Source organism: Poecilia latipinna, unplaced genomic scaffold (assembly GCF_001443285.1).
Source record: "Poecilia latipinna isolate Pla-1442-1.1 unplaced genomic scaffold, P_latipinna-1.0 Scaffold504, whole genome shotgun sequence".
Taxonomy (NCBI): Eukaryota; Metazoa; Chordata; class Actinopteri; order Cyprinodontiformes; family Poeciliidae; genus Poecilia; species Poecilia latipinna.
In genome coordinates, this window is record NW_015113120.1 from 71,336 (window position 1) to 95,284 (window position 23,949).

Here is a 23,949-nt window from a genome sequence, read left to right on the forward strand (position 1 = left end):
GCATGGTTAGATTGGGTGGGTGGACCCACCTTAATCAGGTCAACTTTGTTAAAATATGTGAAATGCAGGGAGAGAATAGTTTTTCACAGCACTCATGGTACAGAAATTAAAATCACACAATTTCTTTCAGTGTTTAAGTGTTTAATTTTCATAATAAATGATCATATCCTCCATTTCAGCCTCCAAAACCAGTTTGAAAAAAAATAAGTTGGAACTGAGTGGAAAGCATCGCTTCCCACCGTCAGTAACGAAAGCAGCATGAAATGGGCTTCATAAAGAGTTTTTGATTTGACAAACGACTGCAAATTTAAACCATGTACTTTGCATTGAGTGAAATCCTCTCTAGGAAAGTCCAATGAAAAGACAGAAATAACTTAATATATATATATTTTTTTTTAAAGATAATTGGTGTGGAAACTCTTTTGGAAAATATACAGAACTCTGTGGAACACATCTGTAATTATTAGATATGTTAAATAGACAAATGTTATATAAACACAAATCAGTTCCCAAAGATCCCATTGATACAAGCAAAGACTGAAGCTTTGATTCAGCAGGACATATTTTAAGTGGTGCAATCACTTGTTGACACTAGAGGGCAGCATATTCCCTCCACGTCTTAAGTACCATGAACAAAAGTCCCTCTGGCAAGAAAAATATACATTACTTGCTTTCTCTAAAATGCAAAATGAATTAATAAAAATTAAGACCCACACCATTAACATGAAACTCAAACAACTTTCTAATGCATAAATTCTGAAAATAAGAACCATATCAATTCAAATCCAAACAGTTGCATCAAAAAGAAGTCAGTGTTATTTAGTCCTTCCAAGGTCTCCTTCAGGCTTTGCATTCATGCTGATGATGTCCCGCTCTGAACAGTACCTGCTGTCCCGTTTATTTCCTCTGTGGTATCTGCAGACAAAAAAAGACAGATACAATTAGATTTGTAGTACGCGAAATGGGTTGGACTGTAGCAGTGACGCCGATTTGAATGACGACTGTTAAAGCAGTGCAGCTCTGTGCATGACAAGAACTGTTAAGTTAAATAGTACTAATTTTTTTTTTCAAAGCATTTATTCCTTCAGGCATAGACCAATAAAACAAGTTAATCTCTTTGTTCAAATTGCTCTTACCTTTGAGAGCATCTAGCTGTGTTTCCTGTCCTGCAGTTTGCTCCACAGCATCACTGACCTCAGCCTCTTTACCCTTTGCTTTCGGTTTTTTTGCTACAGGTGGTGGCACTCTCCCTACTATCTTCGACTCTCCTTCACTCGTCACCTTAGTGGAATCTTCCACGTTGTTTTGCACATTTTCCTTCTCTTCTTGCTTTTGCTTCGTCTCAATCACTGCCTTCTTGTTGCTTTTGGAGAAGATGAAGCTTGCAGTGCTTGACGGCGATTTAAGATAGTCTGCAGGGGACAAAGGTGAGAGCCGAGAAGAAGGACCCTGTTTCGATCTGGCAGCTGTCCTGAGGCGAATGGCCTCTTGCAGGTTCATGGAGCCAGAAGAGGTTGTGGCAGGAGGAGACTTTTTCATTGGAGAGACAACTGTTGGTGAAGTTGCAGTTGAAACTTCAACAGACTGAGACAGAGTTGGTGGTGAGGTGATGGTGGCAGGTGGAGATGTGGAAGTGGGATGTGTCATGATCAGAGATTTTCTGATGGGCTTCTGAGGAGCCTCATTACTGGAAGATGAAGTTGGGAGCTCTTTGTCAGGGAGCTGTTGGTTCACTGGGGTCTCAGGCTTTGGTTGCTCTTTCACTTCAAGGGGTTCAGGACTGTTCTTTACAGACTCCTTGGTTGCATCCTTGATCTCTTCAGCGGGTTCAGGGCTGTTGTTAACAGTCCGAAGCATGACTGTCTGCAGAGAGGATGAGGTGGCATCAGACGCCGATGCCTCACTTTCATCTTTGGCAACTTCAGGGGGTCCAGGGCTGCTGTTAATAGACTGAAGCTTGACCATCTGCTGAGAGGATGGGGTGGTACTGGACACTGATGCCTCGCCTGACTCCTTGGTAACTTCAGCTGGTTCGGGGCTGTTGTTGATGGACCGAAGCTTTACCTTTTGGAGAAAAGACGGTGTTGGTTCCTCTTCCATGCCTGTGGAAGTTTCAGTGGGTTCAGGGCTGTTGTTCACAGACCGAAGTTTGACCATTTGCATAAGTGATGATGTTATAGTAGAAGAGGGGTGCTTAAAGACACCTTTAGAAGAGGCCTGCTCTCGAGTTTCAAGGGGTTCCAGACTGTTTTCAACAGACCGAAGCTTGACCATTTTCAATAGGGAAGGGGTGATAACATTCGACTGTTCTCTGTGTACATCAGATGCACAAGCTGTCGTTTGGTGTTGGTTTTCTATACTTAGAGGGCCATATTTATGGTTTCTGTTCGCAGGAATCTGTGCTGGCAAAGGTGGAGGCAACGGAATGTTAATAGGTTGAGTAGAAGCAATTTCTTCTGCCTCTTTTAGTGAAGAAGCATTTCTGAACTCAGATGGTGGTAAAATTGGTGCCTCGTCAGTTCCTGAATTATCAGTTGAAAACTTGAGCAGAGGCTCTATAGGAGGAGGGGGAGGAATACTCTGATGAGGGATTAAAATACTGTTTGGTAAATCTTTAGTTTCAGGTTTTGGTGGGGCGCTCTTGTCTGGAGAATCTATCTTCTGCTCTGACGACTGGAGCTGTGTTGGTAGGGGTGGAATACTCTGAGGTGCAACATACTTTCTCAGAGGACCTGCCTGTTCAGTGGAGTAAGATGTTTCCTGGGTATGTTGAAGAGTAAAGTCTTTAGAAACCTCTACAGCTGTTGGAAGATGAACTTCTTTAACAGGTGAAGTAGATGCTGAAGACTCTTTTGGTGGGACAGAGCCCTTTTCAGTCTCAATGGTTGGTGGAAGGGGAGCAGTATAGGGTGGGGGAGGAGGGATACCTGATGAAGGAGGCACCTCAACATGATCTCCTTTCACATCTTGTCTAGTAAGCACAGCTCCAGGTGATGATTTGCAACCATAATTGTTCCTATTTGGTGGCACCTGAACAGGTGAAATCACTCCCTCCTCACTGAAGAATGGGGGTGGTGGAAGTGGAAAATCTAGCCCATCTGCTCCGTTGACGCCAGCTTGAGCCATTGGTGGAGGAGGGGGAGGCCAGGATGATTCAGGCGAAACAACTTGTAGAGATCTGGAAGCCTCAGTGGTCTGTATGGCGGCGAGTTGTAGAGGACCACTCACCGATGAAGAAATATTCCCTGCAGCTTGGCTGGACGTTTTCTGACCTTTCCTTTCACATGTTTCTATATCCTTCACTAACATCCCATTTAAAATGTCACATACTCTCTCTTTCTCTTCCTTAACGCTACCTTTCAAATCTCCATTCTGAGACAATCTTTCAGTCTTCTCTTTGTGAATTTCTGCATTTAAAATCCCACTTTCTTGAACTTTCTTTGCCTCTTGCGATTCATTCATAGGCTCTGCCGTGTACTTGTGTTTTCTTTCTACTGCAACGCTCTTTACAGATCCTTCTCTAGACACGGAGGGAGACTGTCTCTGTTGTCTCCTGTCCTTTGGATTCTTCTTTATGATGGCAATAGGGTTGTCAGGAGCAGGAGGCCCCAGGAGTAACTCAAATGAACGTTTACTGTGAGCCCATACCTCAGGGGGAGGCGGTGGTGGGGCATGGACTTTGGGTGGGGGAGGGATGTTGAAGAGTTCTCTCAGGGTCCGAACTGAGGGGCTGACACTCACTGTGTCATGTTTAGGTTCAGTAATCCCTGTCTGGGTTGAGACAGCTGGAGCCAAACTAGAAGAGTTTGGCCCAGAGAATAACTTTTGAAGCTTTGTAAGGAACCCCTTTTTGTGCTTTGGAGATGTGCTGGGAGGCTGTTGAGGGGATGTTCCATCTTGGCTGGAGTAACCACTGGATGGAGACAATAATCTAGTGTGCTTGTTCTCTTGAAACTTTTCCTGCTTTTCTTCTGAAGGGTCCTTGAAATCTGTTGCTGCAGCCTTTTTCAAATCCTCCGTCTTTGATGCTGGTAGCTGAGGTTTCTTTAAAGCGAATAATGTGGAACCTGTAGAGTCATCTAGAGAGCTGGTGTCTCCATGATAACCAGGGCTGTCTACACATGAGGGCAATGGAGATGATCCAGGTTTATGGTTTTCCTTTTCCTTGCTAGGGACTGATGGTTCTATTGGAAGCTCTACCAGATCCTGTGATCGCCGTTTCACTTTGCTGTGAAGGGAATAGGAGCGACTTGGAGGAGGAGGAGCTCGTTTGGACTTAATGACAGAGAGGCTACGCACAAATTGCCCATCTTTCTGCTGTCCCTTAATTAGGACCTTAGTGTTGAAGGTGCCATTAGAAGAATTGCTATTGACCTTATAATGTTTAGCAGACGTATCAACATTGTAGGGCATTTTTTGCATGCTGCTGCTGGAGATGGTTGAAGAATCAGACACCAAGGTGTTTGAAGAATCTGAGCTGCTGCAACAGGAAGTGTCAGACAGAGTAGGACCATTATAGCGGGAGACAGAGGTGATATTGGAGGAAGTGGTTCTGGATGAAGAAGCTCTAGACGAAGCACGGGAGGGAGCTGGGCTGGACACCATCAGGCTGCTCTTGCTGACCGTGCGGACACTGTTGCGACTTCGACTGCGGCTGATTTCCACTACGTCAATAGAGGGTGGCAGAACAGCGTTGGGAATTATTTTAGACATGTATGCAGCCTGGGGTGACATAGTCATGACTGGGCTAGGGGGCTTTTGTTGGAGACTGGACGCAGTAGTCATCCACGGCACAGCCACGGACCGAGGTCTCCGCACAGCTTCAGAAAGAGGAGGGAAACGGTGCAGCAGGGCCAGGTCATCTGCATGGGCAGCATGGGCAGCATTCAGCTGCGCCACCTTCTCTTTGCTAAGTGGATGGATGATGTTTGAGGCTTGAGGGCTAGAGCCAAGTATTTCTGGTGATTCTGGCCCAGTCAAAGGGCTGTTATCTGTATCTCCGTTGAAAAGTTGTTCTTCATCCAGCCGCTGAGTTACTGTCCATCCCACTCTATCCAAGCCTGATGGAATAAAAAAAAAAAAAGTTTACAGGCAAGCAACAGAAAATGTTATGTTCTTACAAAAATTAGCTGCATACCAAGTTCTTTCTGAACATGTCGTGGAATCCCTGCAACAGTCCTCCGGTGACGTTTTCGTGTTTTGCTTTTTTCTGACTTTTTACCAGAGTTCAGTGGTCTGAATGTCGATGCTGAAAAAGCATAGAAAAGCAGGAAACTAAATATAAAACAGGTGCTTTTAACTTCTCAGAATAAGATACAATAAGTTACATTTCCTACCTATGCATGAGACAGGTAGGAATGCAATAAATCAAACTACAATAATTGAAATTATTTTTAAAATAGCTTTTACTGTTCTTAAACAAATTGAATTTATGATGAAACAACTGATTTTTGCAATGTGGGTTAAATTAGTTAGATAATAAAATTGGTACAGAGTCATTTATTCCCTTTGCCAATTCAGATGCACATTTCGGCACAACCTATTCCATTTCCCCCAAATCAACGTGCTTGCATTGCAGAACAGTCTTTTTATTTCCTAGTTCAAGATGTTTGATGAATGACTGGGATAAATAACCATTCAAATGCTCAAACATCACTTACAAGTGAATTCAATTTTGTATTCTCTTAAGATTTTATGTCATATTTTACATAAAATCAGGTTAGCAGACCTGATTTTAAAACTGGACCCACAGAGTCTAATGAAATATAACAAATAATTCTAATCCGTGATAGAATGAAACCTCTGAGCATCTTTAGTGGAAGATATTATCAAGTTGAGTCATATAACCAAATTTGTTGTGCTATGCTATGACAATTTAGAGTACATTTTTAAACTTTGGTAAAAGTTTATATGAAAACAAATGTTGAAAAGGAAAAAAAAAATAGGGTAAAAGTAAACAAATCCAAGTGTGATACCTATGGTATGATAATAAGGAAATAAACACTGTTTATATCTCATTACCTTGCCTGGTGAGTCCAGAGCGGGACGATCTTGCGGACACCGATGATTGTCTCGAGATAACCGAGGATGTGTCAGGAATGGTGCTGTCTGTCACGAACCCCGCACTTTCCCCGTCTGTTTGGACCGTCACAGTCGACTAGGATAAAATGAAATGTAAAAATAGATTTAACAGATAACAAAAACATTTCATTTATTTGTACATAAAATTGCGTGCCAAACTTACAACTGTGCTTTCATTATCTTGATACTCCACTCCATTACTGTTTTCTGGCAAAAATAAATAAATAAATAAATAATAAAACATATGTTCAGACTCACTGCAAATTCATACAAGTAACAACATCCCTTCCTTTCAAATTAATCACATCAGCATACCTTCTTCCTGCATCATTTTCAGCCCCTCGAGGGCCTCGGTGTGGAGGTCCTCCACGTACTTGGACCTGCTGCTCTCGATAAAGACATTCTCCTGGAACTGTGGGGGAGCTGGAGTCTTGTCATCATCATTTAGCTTTGGGACAGCTTGGAGGGAAGAAAAGAAAAAAAGGAAAACCGGATTAGCTCACATTAATTTGAAGCTTCTTTTGACGAAACACTAACAAAGCAGAGAGACCAGAACAGTAAGAAATGAGACGCACACAAATACATGGGAGTGCAAATAATAGGTAGGACTTCAACTTAGCTTACATGTGTAAAAACATGACCATCTTGAGGGTGCCATTGCAAACCAAGGGTTTGCTAGATAAATGAACTAATTTCATTATATATGCTGAATACTTATTCCCTGTACCATTCCACTTTCTTACATATTATTTATGGACTTATTTGTTTGATTTTTATGGTTGTGTGGACTATTTGATTTTTACCAACACTGTAACCCCATTGAGATCCATTAGAAATAGGAGATCCATAATTCTAGTGTATGTAGATTAGTCCCAAATACATCAAAATAAGCAATAATAAATAGTATCAAACTTACTTTTATCTTGTACTTCAAAACATTAAAGACTCAGATCATCAACCTATGACAAGGCCTTTATGCAATAGTGAGAACTGCTCTGCATTTAGCTGTTCTACTTCTTTAATTAGACTGGAATTAGCTTAGTGGCTGCTGCCAGTTTTCACTTTCTTTTTCTGTAACAGCATTACAGTGGCTTCTGAGATGCAGAAAAGAAAACTGTTTAGTTATTTACAGGTAGGCTTAATTTAAATTCCTTTTAAATTCTTGTGTAAAATTTTAAAAACAGTTTTTTGTTTCTTGAAAAAGGTGCTAAATGTCAACATATAACATTAGCATTCTTAGCAACGTCTCTTGATGTAAATTTTGTTGTGTGAACATCAATAATAAAATACTTTAGACTTCCAGGGAGCAGCAACAAATATCAGACTTCTACAAGCAAATAAGGCTGTTTTCACTTACCCTTATTCTTCAAAACAAATGGAAAGCACTTAAAATATAAGCTAAAGTTATTAGTTGAAAGTACCACCATTGCTACTTCTTATTTCAGATAAAAAGTGATCCAAAAGTTTAGAGTAAAATACACAAAAATTGTTTGGAAGGGCAAAGATATACTCTCAATAAACAGACTTTTGATCAACAGATGAAGGAGCATCTCAAAAGCAGTCAGGCTTGTTTTGATGACATTGATGTCATCAGTGAAGGTCCAATAGGAGAGCGGCTAGACAGCCAATAGAATTAGGCGAAAGACACTAATCCTCTTTTGCCTAATTCCTGACATAACACCCCTCCATTCACACTTAGATACTCTGAATCTCATTGTTGTTGCTCGTCACCTCACCCCGATTGGTCAGCCAGGAAGCAGATGCTGCTGATGTTGACCTCATAAACAAAATCAAAAGGAGAAACACAGGAGTTGCCAAGGCTTCAAAGGTAGAGGGGCATTGAGGTTGCTCTGTGTTGCATCATTAATTTACAAAAATGTAAAACTACAGGTAAACTCTGTAAATTTGATTAGGAAAATTAGCGCAATTGTATTGCACCAATTTCTTTCATTGACGCAATACAAATAGTGAAAATCATAAATGATGTAGATCATATACTGACTATGCTTTTGCATCTAGTAGTTATTATTATGGCTTATAACTAATGAATAATCAATGTTAAAACATAATTGTAGCAAACATTAATAATTTGAAGTTTATTTACCCATAAACCACCACCGTAAAATTACTATAAATACATGTTTAAAATACTTTATTTTGTACAAATTTATTCATATATATAATGACTAACTTTTAGAATTAGTCTCTTAAATTAGTTTAAGAAATACTAAAAATCAACATTTCCTGACTACACTCTTAACAGAATTTTGAACTTTGCTTCCTTTGAATTCATGTACAGAGACGTAAACTTTGCTGTTTTGCCACAAGATGGTGTAAGTGAACTGAAATCAGTCAAGCGAAGTAAGCTTAAAACCATGTTTTCAACAGAAGCCTGCAGCTCCAGAGAAACACTCAAACACATGAAAAACAACAGTGTTTTCGTTTTTAATTTGGCTTTTAGCTTGCACGATTTGGAGAGGCACCAAAATCTCAAGAAGCCGTTTAGGTGTTGTGACGACACCCTCCTAATTCTGTTAATTTGCCCTCTGTAAATTTAACATTGAGTGTGAAGCTTTTTCCACTTCCTGGTGTGCTGAACAGGCATGACATGGTAGAATGTTTGACATCTGAGCAAATGGAAAACATTCCCATGGTTGTGATCCTAACAAATGAGTCAGACAAAAGCACTTCGCAAAGAAATGGACCAGTGGTACCGGTACTTTAAGACAAGAAAAGCATAGCTCTAGTTTAACAGGACTGGCTGCTGAAAAGCCTTCTGTCCACATGTGTAAACAGAGAGCTGCTCAGCATGTAAGTGAGTCTAAGTGAGTCTAGGAAAATCCCTATCTAGTTACCATGACAGGACACAGAACTAGAGACGCCTGTAGTGATGGGTGGGGCAGGCCTGCTCATCAACACAAGCCCCACACTGTCACTCGTCCATCACTCTGTAATCTTGTCCATATTAATGACACCATCTGTCACTGCTGGATTGTGAGAATCCTGCTGCTGATAATTTATGAACTCAATAAACTCATGTTTACATCTCAGACTTGGATATTCATTCTGATCGTATTGACTGTGTGACTATTCCAGTCAGGTTTGGAAACCAGGAGCCAAAAGCAGCTTAGTTCGGATTTATTTGGCATGGAAATAAATAATAAATTCAGATGAGATCACAACAAAATAACCAAACATCTGCTTAAACCTTTTTTTATTGTGATCCAAGAAACACTAAGGGATTAGAACATGTGTTGAATGTGGAGAAATGAGGGAATCAGGGCATAATGACACCATAATAAAAACTAACTACAACTAAAAATGAACTACTTAAAATTAAATAAAATGAGATTCAAATAAGCATAATGGGAACCATCATGTTTTTATTAAACTAGTTGGCAAATAATTTTTCTTGGGAAGAAATTTTACAAAGAGGGGTGGCCAGGTGTTAAAAATCTGTAATGGGCTTTCTAACACATGAATATGAGTGGACCTAAACCATTTTCTATAGTTCCGGTTGCACGTTTAGAGATATTGTTCTACTGGAAGATTAACCTCTGCCCAAGTCTCAAGTCTTTTGCAACCCCCAACAAGTTTCATCCAGCATTAACCTGTATTTAGCTCCATTAACTCTAACCTGACTGCCTGTTCCTTCTAGGAAAGCATCCCCACAGCATTGTGCTGCCACCTCACAATATGGATGGTCCATCCAGGGTGATGTGCAGTAGTTTTATGGTTTTTTTTTTTTTTTTACACTTTTTGCATGTAGCTCAGAAAGTTCCTTTATGGCTCAAACCACAATTGTTTGCCATGTCTCCAACAAGACTTAGGAAAATTTAAATAGGACTTTTAACAAGCACTCTACAACCTGAGCTGTGGATCTCTGCACCCCTTCTAGAGTTTCAATAAACCTCTTGACTAATTTTCTAATAAATTCTCTCTTTGCCTGGCTGGTCAATCTAGGTGCCCATGTCTTTGGAGGTTTGCGATTGCACTAATCTTTTGATTTTCCAGCCGCAGTGCGCTGTGAGATGTTCATAGCAACTTTACACCTCACCTGTCTGGTATATTCCTTGTTCTTCATGTTATTTTTCTATGCTCTACAATCCCTAAAAACCCTAAAGGAATGGTTCACACTGAGATTAAATTACATGCAGGTGAGCTCTATTTACCAATGAGGTGAATTCTGAAGGGAATTGACTCCAATGGATTTTACTTGGGGGTATCAGAGTAAAGAGAGCTAAAGATAAATGTATTTCATATTTTCAAAATAGAATAGCTAAAGTTATCTTAATAAATACATTAAAAAGATATTCAGATGTGCAACAGTGATTCTTTAAGATTAGATTAATTTTTAAGACAGAAACCAAAAGCTTTCATGGCAGTACGTTACAACAGAAGAAACTCTTCCTGTTCCTTCCGGTTCTACAACACACCGGTCTTCTGCCAGCAGTGCAGGGGACTCAGGAGAGGGATGGCCCATCTCGAAGTCCTGGAACAACAGCTAAATGCAGCCAATCAGCTTCTCAACAGACCGAATCACAAGTTTTCGGTTTGCCTTGCCGCAGACAAACTGGTATTGATGTGGGAATGAAGCAAAGTCTCACACACATACAGACACCTCCGGTCTCTGCCCTAACTTGTCCTTTTATCTTGTTTTGCAAAATCAGGAAGACAACTGTGCGGAGATGATCTTTGCAGCTCTGAGGGTGACATCTGCCAGGTGTTTAAGCCTCAATAATCAGTGCAAACTTAACTAAAGGCTATGTGATCACTGTGGGAAAGGACAGAAGGCGTACCGCTTTTGAAATCAAACTTTGGTAGACAGGCGTGCTTATGCACCCAGGTCAAACCTGGGCCTTCTCTATCAACTCCTTTCATGGTTTTTATTAAATCAAATTTTAAAAGTCCCAGCTGGAAAACATCACAAGTGTTGTGAGAAGAACATGGATCCAGGTAACGGATATACCTGTGTCGTGTGCAGTCACACTCCATGATCAGCATCAGATGGCACAATTGATTCCCCAGGAAACCAGCATGTATCAGATTCCTCTCAAAATAAACAGTTCCCAAACGAACCCAACGCACACGTCAATGGACGTGTTCTCTTCTCGGGCCACTCCATCTGAAACCTCACAGCAAGGAGGTGAAAACTTATTCCTAACTTTAAAATAAAGTCCGAAAAGTCCTGAAAATCAATTAAATCATATTTGAAAATGGTGAGCAGAACAGAAAATATTCAGACCTGCTGGTGCCCGTTTAATGGCAGATTAGTTTGCCAAAAGTCTCTACTCTATGTGTGACAGACAATAAAACATAGTTATAAGTTATATTCAAATTACCACCTCAAGGGGTGTTTGACTCTGCCAGCCAGGCAATGGCTGTCCAGACTCATACAATAAATGCATTGAAGAGTTGAAAACCTGTCAGAAAAAGTATTAAAAACTCTTTATAGATGGTTACCGAACGTGATTTTGAAAGAATTTATATAAAGCTGATCCAACAGCAATTTTTAATGCTTTTTACGTTTGGGTGCCAGTAAAGATTCCTAAAAGAAGCTATAGCCTACTATAACTTCTATTTTAGGTATGAAACCAGTATTTTTGGACCAATTCTGTATATTTTGAACTGCAGACCTGCTCTGAAAACTCCCAAATAAACAAAAAATAATGGTATGGCCCAAAACATCTTATGTTTTTTATGCTCCAGTTTGACAGAATGCTGCTTTCCATATGTAATCTTCCATATAAAACACTCTGTATTTACCTTCAGGTAAATACAGAATGACAAAAAAACAAAAACAAAAAAAGAATCACAAAATAGTTTATTTATAGGAGATGTATAATCTCCCACTGAAACATTTGTCACAGTTTTTACCAGTGAGTGTTGAGGACCTTTTTAAGTTCTTGAACTTTGGTCAATCATTGCTAAGCCTGTTTGACCATTGTATTGATTTAGCCATTTCTCAGACTGATAAGAGCAAGTTTAGACAAAAAACTTGTTCTCTTGGAGCCATTTCCTAAATTACTAAGATCAACTGAGTATCTGCCTTTCTTGACAGACAGAATTTTTTTTGTTTTTCTCATTTTTGAGAAGTGGCAAAGAAAAAGTCAAACCATACATTTAAAATTGCTTTATGTAATGTGAAATCAAATATTTCAAAGTTTTTCAGGCATGTGTGCCTCGTGAAGCTATTTTTACCGAAGACAAAAATGTCATTGGAAAACTGCAATAATATCAAACACTGACTTGAGCGTTGCTAAACTGGTGAAGTAAAATAAACAAAACTATCTTCAACAAGAATATCAGAAGTCTGTTGTTCTGAAATTGAATAACCAAACCACACACTTCAAGAATGGTGGCTTGATAAATTTACAAAACAAGGCACATACTTATCAGCGTTCATGAAGAAGTGTGCTGGCAAACATTTTCCCTTCTTTGACAGTAACCTGTGCAGCTGGAGCAACACCGCAGTCACATATCTGCATATCTTGACAATGAAACAATGTTTTCATTTCATAAATGATCCCTGTTGCTTTTAGCTGGTTTCATTAATAATGAAACCAAGCACTAACCCAACAAAGAGTAAAGGGAACATGATGCAACAAAACCCTGCTGGCACACTTAGTGGAAGTTTAGAAGAATAGCTCCAACTTTTAGCAATCCTCATTATTAAAAGTGACCTAAATATGACTGCATCTCACATGTGGGTGTGGTGGCTCTTCAGCTATTGTTAGAAAATCCTACGAAACGGTCTGAAAACCCAGTTGTTGTGAAACTGTTGCGCAACTGTTTAGGTAACAGATAATCAAAGCCAAACATTTTTTGGGTGTCCACATCATTCTGATTTTTTTGTGTCGTCTTTTGCCTGTTTCTGTCTCAGTTATTAAATAATACTGTGCCAAGGCATGGAAAAAAGTTATTTATAAAATATATAGGCTTTAAAATAGTATTTTTGTTTTAAAATAAAAAGTAGTCAAAGAGCCGGGACTATTTCAGGGAATAATTTCCCTCGAAGCGACAGTTAATGAAAGAGGCAGTTGATTGCTTCCCGCCAAGAAACGGAGAGAGCGAAACTATCTCAAGGAAGTTTTCTCAAACCTGTTCTCCTGCTCTTTGTTTTTGTGCCATGTGGAACAACGCAGGTGCCTTCTGCTGTTGCATATTTTGTCTCTGCAGTGCAGTATTTCAGCCAATTGAACAATTCTACTTCAGCAAGTGTTCATGCAAAATCCACACACGAAGTCATGGAGTTGCAGCAGCAAATCCAAGTGATGTTAAAACTGATCAGGATCTAACAACTTTAAAAGGAAAAGCCTTCCACTTCATGGAGCTTCAAACTTTTGTTGAATCCTGACAAGAATTTGTTTGGAGTTCGGTGTGTTATGAAAAAACTTTTGTTCATAAAATAAGACGTTAAACAGAAGTCATTGGGATGTTCCAGTACATCTGTCTCAAAAGGTAAAGTTCAGATCTGTGTGCACAACCAAACTGAGCAAAGCCAAACACCAAGCTATTGCTTCAGTTTCTCTGATTGTATAAGCTCCATGTGCCATGTTTTTTAGCACTTTGAAAAAGGTCAAATTCAGACTAAAGAGAGTCTGCTGCTACTTATAAAGATGATGCAACTGTTCATGTGTCATCTAGCATCTTGAGGAGGATATCATTTTATTTCTTAGGATTTTAAGCATTCCAGGAGAATCCTAACAAACAGTTCCTACAGCACAACGTGTTCCTCCGCTTTAATCAGATGAAATACAACAGAAGTGCTAATACAGAGTTTATTCCTGCAACATTTGCCATATTTATGTTATTGTGTGGCAGCCATGTTGGAAACTGAACTGAACAGTTTTGCACCTGCCAGCTTTTCCAGTCAGACAAACCTTTGGGGACATTTCTCTTGTATGAACAGCTGCGAAGGCAAAAAAAAAAAAAAAAAACTACAAAAAAACGACCAAACCATTTAAAGTACGAGTCCAGTCCTCAAAAGCTATCATTCTGTAACTATTAGATGCATTCCTTCTTAATACATATGGCATAAAAGATCAATGACTTGATAAGATAATACTTTCTCTTTACTTTCCTAATAAGTGATGTATGGAAATACATCAGCTTTCAAAAGCAGGAAGTACACTGGGCTGCGGCTTGCAGATCTTATCATGAGATGGTACAACACACCTCATTTGTTTGATCATTTAAATTAGAACAAAAAAAGTTGTATGGAAGCAAAACCAGATCCAAATACCATCCATGATCATAAAAACACAAGGCTATATGAATTTAGCCTAGTTGCATCAACTATGGTATTCATTTTCTGTTCAAGTCTTTCCTACATAAGTGTGAAAACAGGTAATAAATAGCTTTTCCCTAATATATTGCAGCACAAACCTTTTCAAAGATAAAGATGGAATCTGTAACTTGTGTCTCCTAGTCATGGTTCCTTTCTCCATGCTTTTTCTCATATCTGCAAACACAATCTGTAATTTCCTCCAAAAACTTCTATGTAAAATTTGGCCTTAAAAGCAGCCTCGTAGGCCTTATGTGAACTTCGATCTAAGATAATTCAAGAGGTGAACTGGTGACTGGAGAGTGATCCTCAAAACTTGCAAGTAAGAAAATAAAAAAAAAAAAAGTAAAATCTTTTTTCTGATCAGTGAATGTAGCACCAGGTTGCTGCAACACTCTTCAGTATGTGTGCTGTTACTTAAAGAATACTAAAAGGTAGACATTTTTGGTATCAGTGAGGTGTTTGGAGATCATGACAGATTAATTACAGAAATGCAACAACATAAAGACACTATTTACTATAGCATGTTGAGACATGTCCGAAGTCCATTCAGGCTGCAAGGGAGTGAAAGAGAGCAAGAATTTCAGCAGATAATAGAAAGGATGAACGAAGTACTCTATAACTGAAGTACACTATAATCCCTGTTGAGCTTTCAACTTGTGATTGAACATGCTGGATTTGGATATGTTGACAGATATCTCAGGTCAAAGGCTTTACAAAAACAAGAGATCGGAAATTGTCCAAAAAAATCTTTTCAGTAAATCTCTATTTTAATCTGAAAAGGTGACGATAAAGAAGGAAATGCATCCCATGTGCGGTTAAAAGCTTCTATTCAATACCTATGTGCAATGCTTCCCAAATATCTTACACAAGATTTGGTCAGAGTCAACTGATTTAAGATTCCACTTCCGAGAAGAAAAGTCTTTTACCAGATACTAAAAAAAAAAAAAAACGGAAATCAAATTAGCTGGTTCAAAAGGCCTGATCCTGGCATGCAAACCGTAAACAAACTCAATCAAACACAAAGGGCTCCATTTTTCTGGTTTCCTCAAAGAAATATCTAAAAGATCAGGAATGTGAGGAATCTCAGGGAGTGTTTCGAGCAAACAGGTGACCTTCGAAACGTATCCAGCCAGGGCTGTATGGCCTAATCAGCCGTTAACCAGGGTGTTTTTCATTAAACTGAAGTCAATTTTTCTTGAAGCCAGCAATATGGAAAAGTCAGGAGAAGGAGAAAAACCTGTTGTCTAGTTTCAAGTTGAGTCAAATGACAGCATGATATGAGCAGCAAACAAACATTCAGTGAGTAACTAAAATGAAAAAGAAACTGTAAAGACAATCAATTTTGACTGCTTCGAGATATGCAACAACATCAGATGAGACAAAGCAGAATCGAAGGTTTAACAAAAACTAAAGGCTTTAGAAGGTCAGGGTTTATCGCAAGGCCTGCTTCTGTTCAGTTTCTCTGATTGGATAAGCTCCAGTTGTCATGTTTACAGAAAAGCTCCACCATAAGAGCAAAGGGTAAGATAAGCCTACAAAAGGTTTGGATGAAACGGCAAACAAGGAATCCAGGTTAACCTGCTCGATCATGTCCAAGAGAAAATAAAAAATTAAAATATCTGATCTGCTGACATCACTTTGCTCGGTGTGCACGTTGAAGTCAAGATAAGATGAGATGATAAGATGAACTTTACTGTCCCAAACAATAAAGTCCCAAATTTTAGGGACAGACAGTTATTTCTACAGCTTATACCAATACTTAAAGAAGAGCATTGCTAATACTGCAGACTTATTACTTGTTTTACTGTTCTGGGTATAATAAGCCTCAACTTGGATTCGGTCACAATTTCTGTGAAGCAGAATCTTCTTTTCCAGCTTAACTAATACGCATCTACTGGTGGAGACATTCTGGTTGACTCATACATATGTTTACATATCATTCTCACACATGTCGTCTAAATAAGTAGAACTTCCCTGAACAGATGATAACATTAAGGATATTTGGTCTGGGACCTTCTGCTGGTTGGATCTCATTTCTGTATAACAATGTTGTTAATATTTTTATTGACCACTTTGAGTTATAAATATCAATATGCATCATGTGAACTTGAATGGCTAAGTAAAAATGGGCAAGAATGTCATATTTACCCAAGGAAACAGGAATTCATTAATTACCAAATAAAAAATGAATAAGTTTAAAAACTGATTTACAGTCGGTTACAGATATTTTATAGGAATTATTGAATATGTGTACTTAAATTAGTCTGAGATAAAGCTAATGTGGCAAAACCAAGTTTACTTTAAGACTTTTAACATATATACTAAGGACACTGACACTTAAGGGCAAATTACACTAAGCTACTTGAATTGGGTCTACAGTGCAAAACTGCTCACAAAACGTGAAGTAAATGGGAATTAAAAGAACATCGAGAGGAAACTGGAGAATGAGAAACTGCTTCACAAAATGGAGGTGAATATATATATATATATATATATATATATATATATATATATATTTTTTTTTTTTTAAGTAATTTGGCCAATGTGTCTCAGAGTCATAAATGTCACAACACATTTCATCACAAAGTCGAAGCTGCAAATAATCCCTTAGTTACATCCTAGTTTCCCCATATGTGCACATACCTCTTAAGTACATTTGTTACGGCTTCATATAAAATAGTTTCAGTTGTCAGGTAAGCAAACCCAGAACCCCAGGTGCCTCCCCCTTCCTAACAATCCTGGCATGGCTTTTAATTAACTGGCATTTTGCCTGCCATACCAGGCTTTTAATGATTGGGAGGCCTTAGCTGGAGGGACTCACTTTTCTGGGCAAATGTTGCACTAAAGCATAACTCGCTTCTGTAATAAACTTGCTACTTTGTATTTTAGGAGTTCCTTTCCCCATCAACAGCATCTGCTGTGCTGTGCTTGTTGCCAGCGTCACTTCAGTGATCATTGCTAAGGGCTCAATCACAGACTACGTTACGCATAAATCAGACATTCAAACTTCAAACTCTGTAGTAATAAGCAGCTTGGTTCCCGGAGGCCTGGTGCTTCAAGGTGGAAATGGTACATAATTTAGAAAGCATGTCCGTAGGTGCCGTTATACATATGCGTAAATGTTTGTTCACCTTTTTTGTTTTAGAAAATAAGATCCAAATGAGTGCATGAGCTTAAAAGATTGTGAACTCGGAAGCCTCTAAAATGACCTTGGCAAAGAGGACAAAAGGACCTTATCTCTTCTCAAAGTTTGCTTTCTCAAACTGATTGTTTTTTTCCAAATAAACAAAAAAAAGAACTGTGCAAAAGTTCTGCAACCGACTCCACAAATGTATGTCTGAGACAACTTTGACGTCAATGTATTGCATTATCAAAAGAGACGACTAAACAAATCAAAATAGAAAAAAAAAAAAACGACTGTCTACATTTTCCTGGTTTCACTTGGCGATATGAGACTGAATGAGTTTTGGATCGCACGGAAATCCCCAACACCCTCCCCCCTTACGATCTGGGCTTCTACTATGAGAACATGCAGCAAAATAAACGAGCGGAGGCTCCTCCGTCTGTAAAGCAGTGAGCCAGGATCATAAGTGCTGCCAGGCAAAGACAAGTAAACAGTCCTGAGAAACTAAACACGGCCTTTAGTTTTGTTGTTTTTTTCTAAGCACACTCAATAACAAGGGAAAGCTAGGTTGTTGTTTTCTTTTGTTTGAACATGAAGTGTTAGTGTTTCATGTCTTCTGCATTAAGGTGCAATTAATCTGCTACTAGAACTGTAGCTAGAACTGACAGTTCACATTGCAATGGACTCAAAGAAAATTGGTCTCACAAAGAGAAACTGTGCTGGCAAAGAAAAACCTGCTGATATACGAGTATGGCTCTACAAGCTCCAACACGATCTGCAAAGAGCAGCTCTGGGAAAAGTCAAATGTTGCTGCAACTTTCTTGATAATTTATGAACACTTCTCTTTAAAACAGGCTCTCTCAAAGCGGGCTTCTACTCACTATTATTTAGAGACACCCAATTCTTGCCGTATGTTGTATCTAGAGGGTAAAGAATGAAGCACTCCTTAGTTAATTTGGCACCAACATTGCAGTAAAGTACACAAACCATCGACGAGATGTACATCTTGTCCTCGGCTTTTAAGTAACACTTAATTCAGGTGAGTAATTGAAGAACAGAGACATTTGCACATCAAACAAGATGATTTGTCAGGCCAAAGGAGGGAGTGGAAGTCAGCATCCAAACATCCTCCCAATGAACAAACACAAATCTCTCTGGGAGACAGCAAAGACAATATTTAAACGGGTTTCCTTTTTTTCTCTTCTCATCTACAATCCCAGTCAAATCGGACTTATTTGGATAGATGCAAGAGATTGGAATCTGTTTATTTTTTCTGGATCAATTCTGATCAGTGATGGGAAGGATATAGGAGTTTTTTTGTTTTTTTTTTCAATTTATTGAATGCATGAAGTCTAATTTTAAGTCGAAACCCATCAACCCTGTGGTGTACTTTAAAAAAATGAACTCCTACGTTTTGGGACAAATAAGTTAATGGAAATATTACGACAATTTTGTAATCTATGTCTATGTCTATCATGCACATTTCTTTTCTTTCATGTCTTATAGACTAATTCCTGTAATAGAAGCCAAGATAAAATGCACAAAAGTGTGAGAAGCAGCTTTGCTGATGATCAGTAAGTATAATTAGCAATAACATTTTAGAAGAAATTCCTTCTCATCACAAATGTTGTAAGGTAATTTTCAAAAAGTTTAGTGTCAGTGATTGTACAACAAAAAATATTAAGAAATGTAGTTGTGGACCTGAGAAAATGATCATCCAATTGTATAAAATGCTCAGAAGAATTAACAAGCAGAAATTCTTTCTTTAGAAGTGAAGAAATCCTCTTAAAAACTCGCGTGAAAGCACCATAAATGTTTCTTCAATAAATAAGACAAGATGTTTGATTTTAATGTTCAAATACAACACTTTAAAAAGACCCATGTTACTTTCTGTCAAGCACGTTGGTGAACGTGAGATGATTAGGAGATAATCTGCAGATAAAAGAACTGAGCATTTTGGAGGCATCGAGTCAAACAGCCTCTTCTATACATTTAAGTATTTTAGATCAACTATGACCAGAGCAACCTGTAAATGATGAATGGCAACATTCCTTCTCTAAAGCACAGCCCATCCTCAGAAGGACAACGGCAGCATGCTCTGCAAAAACTCAAACATCAGTTTTTATCTTATCCAACTGCAGTGCGACTCCTGCAGGGTTCTCCTTTAGCAATTCTCCCATGGAAAACTGGAGTGGCTAAATGCCGCTGTGGTGTGTGATTACACACAAGAGGGCTGAATGGCAGAAAGGGCAGAGTGACAGCAGTGTTGTTGTGATCTGAAACCCTCCATCTGTGAACCTACAAGTTGAGTTTAACCTCTACAGCAAGCTCTAACTAACTTCAATAGTAGATCATTTGTCCATCCATACCCTCTACCTGATTTTTTTAATAGTAAGTGGGGTTTATTAGTTAATTTAAAAAATGTTTACTTGGATACCTTAATTAGAGATCCACAGAAAAAGCTTTGCTGGATCTGGTTTTCTTTGCCGTCTTGTCTGTAGATTCCAATTTTAACCCAACCAGACGCAGTTTCATGATGACAGCAGTTCTCACAAGCTTAATTTATGTAAACTCTGTTTTAGTGGGATAACTAAATGAAACAACCGTTGATCATATAATTAAAATTCAAAGCAGGGTTGGTAATGGGGGTAGTACAGTTTAATCCAACAGTAAATGAGGCGATTCCAAAATTATCCCCATTTTTTTTTTTTTTATCACAGTGTAGCTATGTGTCTAGACTTTAACAAAGTGGTATTTGTTGATGCTTTTAAAAGCCAAAAAAAAAGAGGGAATTTAGCTTTGATATATTTAATTTGGCTGTGCTTTATTAATCTACATATAATATACAAGCAAATGAAGATAAAAAAATAAAAAAACCTTTCAGTTATATTTTAAAGTGCACAATCAGGGACTTTGTGACCAATTTCAGCAGAAACTCTAAAATTCTAACCCTCTGATGATAAAAAACAAACAAACAAACAAACAAACAATAAGGTACCTTTTGTCTACTTTCTGGATAAAAGTGATGATTTGACGCTCATAAAAATATGTTAGTAGGAAAACTAAAGTTTCAATGCCGTTTCTCAGTACAAAACAGTAAAACCTTTAAGTTATGGATGGAGGTATGTCTAAATAAAACCTAAAATGTCACATACATTTTAGGTTTTATTTAGAAACCTAAAATATAAACCTAAAATAGAATATCATGAATGTCGCATGATATAAATTTTTTTCTGCAAGATAATTGCAAACATAAAGAGCAAAAGTGCACTACTTCATAATGGAGAGGCAAATGCTGCATCCTGTGGGGTCTCACCATGACTGTTTCCATGTTGATGGGTCTGCTTCCCTGACTTCTGTCCTCCCTTGTGTCCACCGTGACGACCGGAACGGTGTTTATCAAGGTCCAGGTCCAGAGGGGGGCCCATACCGTGGCTCTGCCCATTACTGAAGTTGTTCTTCCTCTTCTTTCTCTTGAACCAGCTGAAAGCTCGACCGAAGGAGCGAGTGCGCTTCTTTCGGCTTCTTCTGCTGTGTTTTTCCTGGGCAAATACTTGGATCACATCTTGGGGAAGCAGCTCCCCGACCCCCAGAGAATCACGATTTGACATGCCTCCTCACGATGGAGCTGCGTCCTGAAGGATAGATAAACATGGAATTGTTAAATATATATATATATATATATATATATATATATATATATATAAACAAAAATGTATGTATACATATACATAAACAAAAAGTTCTAATTTATTTTTAATCTCAACCACATTTTTTAAGTATTTTTTTTTTATACAAATCTGTCATGATTAAGATCAAGTTACTCAAAAGCTTGTTATCATTCATCAGTCCATTCAGGTGCAGTGTATCAGTTTGAAGATAATCTTAATCCAATAGATAATTGAGATGCATGTCTGAGGCAGTGCATGTCTCTGTGGGCAGTACTGCAGCCTGAACAGACCCCCACTCTTTCCTCTGAACCAAACTCCACCGTCCTGCAAACAACGAACTGGCACCGCTCCCTTCATTCCATAACACGGAGTCATGATTCACAAAGCCGCACCCGTAAGCTCATTGCACTTTTACACCCAGACGGGGAAAAGCTTTAAAAAAAAAAAAAAAAAAAGAAAGACAAACATCATCGAACAGTTTGCAGATAAGCATTCCTATTGAGGTCTGTATTAAGATTTCAGAGGATTTTCTGTTTCTTGCTTCACTGAACTGTCGTCGGGTGTTTTTTCACTACAAGTTCGGTGATCTCATCCAGCTCCCATTGCTTCCTTCCTCCACCCACCCCTTACCTTTTTATGTGCTCTCAGATGGATTTCCTAGCATTGCTTTGGGGGATCTTACACTTGGCTTCTCCAAGCTGTGCACTTTGTTTGACACTTGTCATCAAAATTACAGGCTAAATGAAGGAGCCAGGTCTAAAGATGGTAGAAATCGGCATTTGCAAAGCAACAGGTGGTGAAAGGTTGTGTCACAGTTATTAATTATAAGAGCTTATACAGGGGAAAAAAACACTTTCTAACTGATGTTTGTGAAATGTAACCAAACATATTGCAGTCTGTAGAATCACTTTGTCGCCACATGACGAGACATGACACCAAACCACAGAAACCTGGATCCTGTTCTCTGGATCAGTTCAGCATAGATGCAGAGCTGAGATAAATTTGATGAAGGCATATTGTATGAGTTTATTTGTATCCAGCTACGTCTTGTGGGTGAGCTCCCTCAATCCTCTGACCAGAAGTAAAACGTCTTAAATTCATCTCATATTGCAGCAGCTTAACTTGAAAAACATAAACAGGTTAGCCACTGCCAGGATGGGAAAGACGTTAAAACAAGTGGTTAAAGAAGTGGTGATCTACATAAGTCAAGCAATGAATATGAGAAAAAAACGATTTTTGATTAAATTTTCCCATATCAATAGTCAAGAATTTTTAAAAGCTTTAAAAACTGTAACTATGACAAACAAGGCTAGACAAACATCAATGTTTGTTTAAATACAGTCACTATGAAGATAGAAACCAATAAAAACATCTTCACAATCTTCAGCAAAAAGTCTACAACCTCTTTATGCCCGCTGAGCTGCATGGGAAGCGTGATGGTCCTACCAACAGAAACGTAAACATGTAGAGGTTTTCTTTGTCTAAGACCTTTTGCTTTGGTAAAATAAAAATTGAATGGGTATTTTTTAGCACAAAATACTATTTGGGTCTGGCCAAAAAGATATATATGTGAAAAGGCATTTCATGTTGCCCATTAGGTAAAGCAGAGGGGCTGTGATGCTGTGGGCCCATTTCTCTTCCAAAGGCCTTAAACTAGAGAGCAGTCACATGTTCTCACTGATAGACCAAGACATTTTAAATTAAAATCTGGTGAACTAAAATAAGTCGCCATCTGGTAATTCTGATGCATAATGATGAAAAGTAAATGGCAATATGCAAAAAATCTACTTCTTTCTAAGGCAAGCTCAGCCTTCAGATCAAATCAATAAATAAAAGTGAGTTGACCTGAAGAGAACAATAAAACAATAAAATAATTTTAGATCTTACACATAAAATGACTTTTTACATAAATTTTGCCATTAATATCTTCATCTGGATATCGTGTGTATATTCTCAGCAACAAGATCGTTACCTACTCGTACACAAACTCTTGCTTAATAAGATGAATACTTAATGTTGTTTACCTCACATTTTCCATTTTAAGGTTTTAATTTGTTTACATCTACTTGAAAAGCTCTGCATAAAACACAAATTTTAACGGGCATTTTTTAAACTAACTATCTGAGCTGATGAATCAAATTTGTGCCATCCTTGATATGTGGGTCAGGGGCTGCTCCAAAACCTTCCTATGGATGCACTCCTGATCAAATCTGAAATGATTTAATAAGCAAGAAGCATTTGCATTCCAATGAGTAACCCCACTAACAGCAAAATGACTCCATCTCCTCTGAGGAAAAGTAACTTGCCTCTTTTTCACTGCGTGTTTCTCCTGCTCTAAATTACAGTCATTTAGACATGACTAACATCCAGGCATCAGTATGTGCAACACTGGCCAATAATCAGACAGCTTTCTCAGGAAAAGACGGTCCAGTTTATTCTCTTATATCCCACAGGCGGCTGAAAGTCCAACAACGTCTTGTGTTACTAACACAGGAATGAGATCAAGGAGAACTCTGGGTTGTGGCAGAGACCACCCAGAGGACCCCTATCCGTATAGTCTGGTCTTGAAGAGTTGAGTCATGCTACCAATGTTGTGGTGACACAAAAATACCTGAAGAATCCAAGATTTTCAAACAAGTCTACCAGGGCGAGGCACCGAGTTTAGACTTCTAAAAATATCTTTTTTTGTGTGTGTGTGTGTGTGTTTTTTTTTTTTTTTTTTTTTTTTCAAATTAAATTAAAAAAGGGGTTTTAAATTTTTCAAAGTATTTTTTTTTATTTTA

At 38.5% G+C, this 23,949-nt stretch overlaps 1 protein-coding gene across 1 annotated transcript in view; it reads right to left on the reverse strand.

Annotated features, from left to right (window-relative positions):
• Positions 1–124: 124 nt before the first annotated feature.
• Positions 125–23,949, reverse strand: part of LOC106952287 (uncharacterized protein KIAA1522 homolog) — a 33,697-nt gene continuing 9,872 nt past the window's right edge. The window contains exons 2-8 of the mRNA XM_015040303.1: positions 20,812–21,130; positions 6,397–6,540; positions 6,245–6,288; positions 6,022–6,157; positions 5,138–5,248; positions 1,137–5,060; positions 125–915 (exon numbers count right to left, since the gene is read on the reverse strand). Of these exons, the coding sequence (XP_014895789.1) occupies positions 854–915; positions 1,137–5,060; positions 5,138–5,248; positions 6,022–6,157; positions 6,245–6,288; positions 6,397–6,540; positions 20,812–21,106 (4,716 nt within the window). The 5' untranslated portion in view covers positions 21,107–21,130 and the 3' untranslated portion in view covers positions 125–853. The remainder of the gene's footprint in view (positions 916–1,136; positions 5,061–5,137; positions 5,249–6,021; positions 6,158–6,244; positions 6,289–6,396; positions 6,541–20,811; positions 21,131–23,949) is intronic.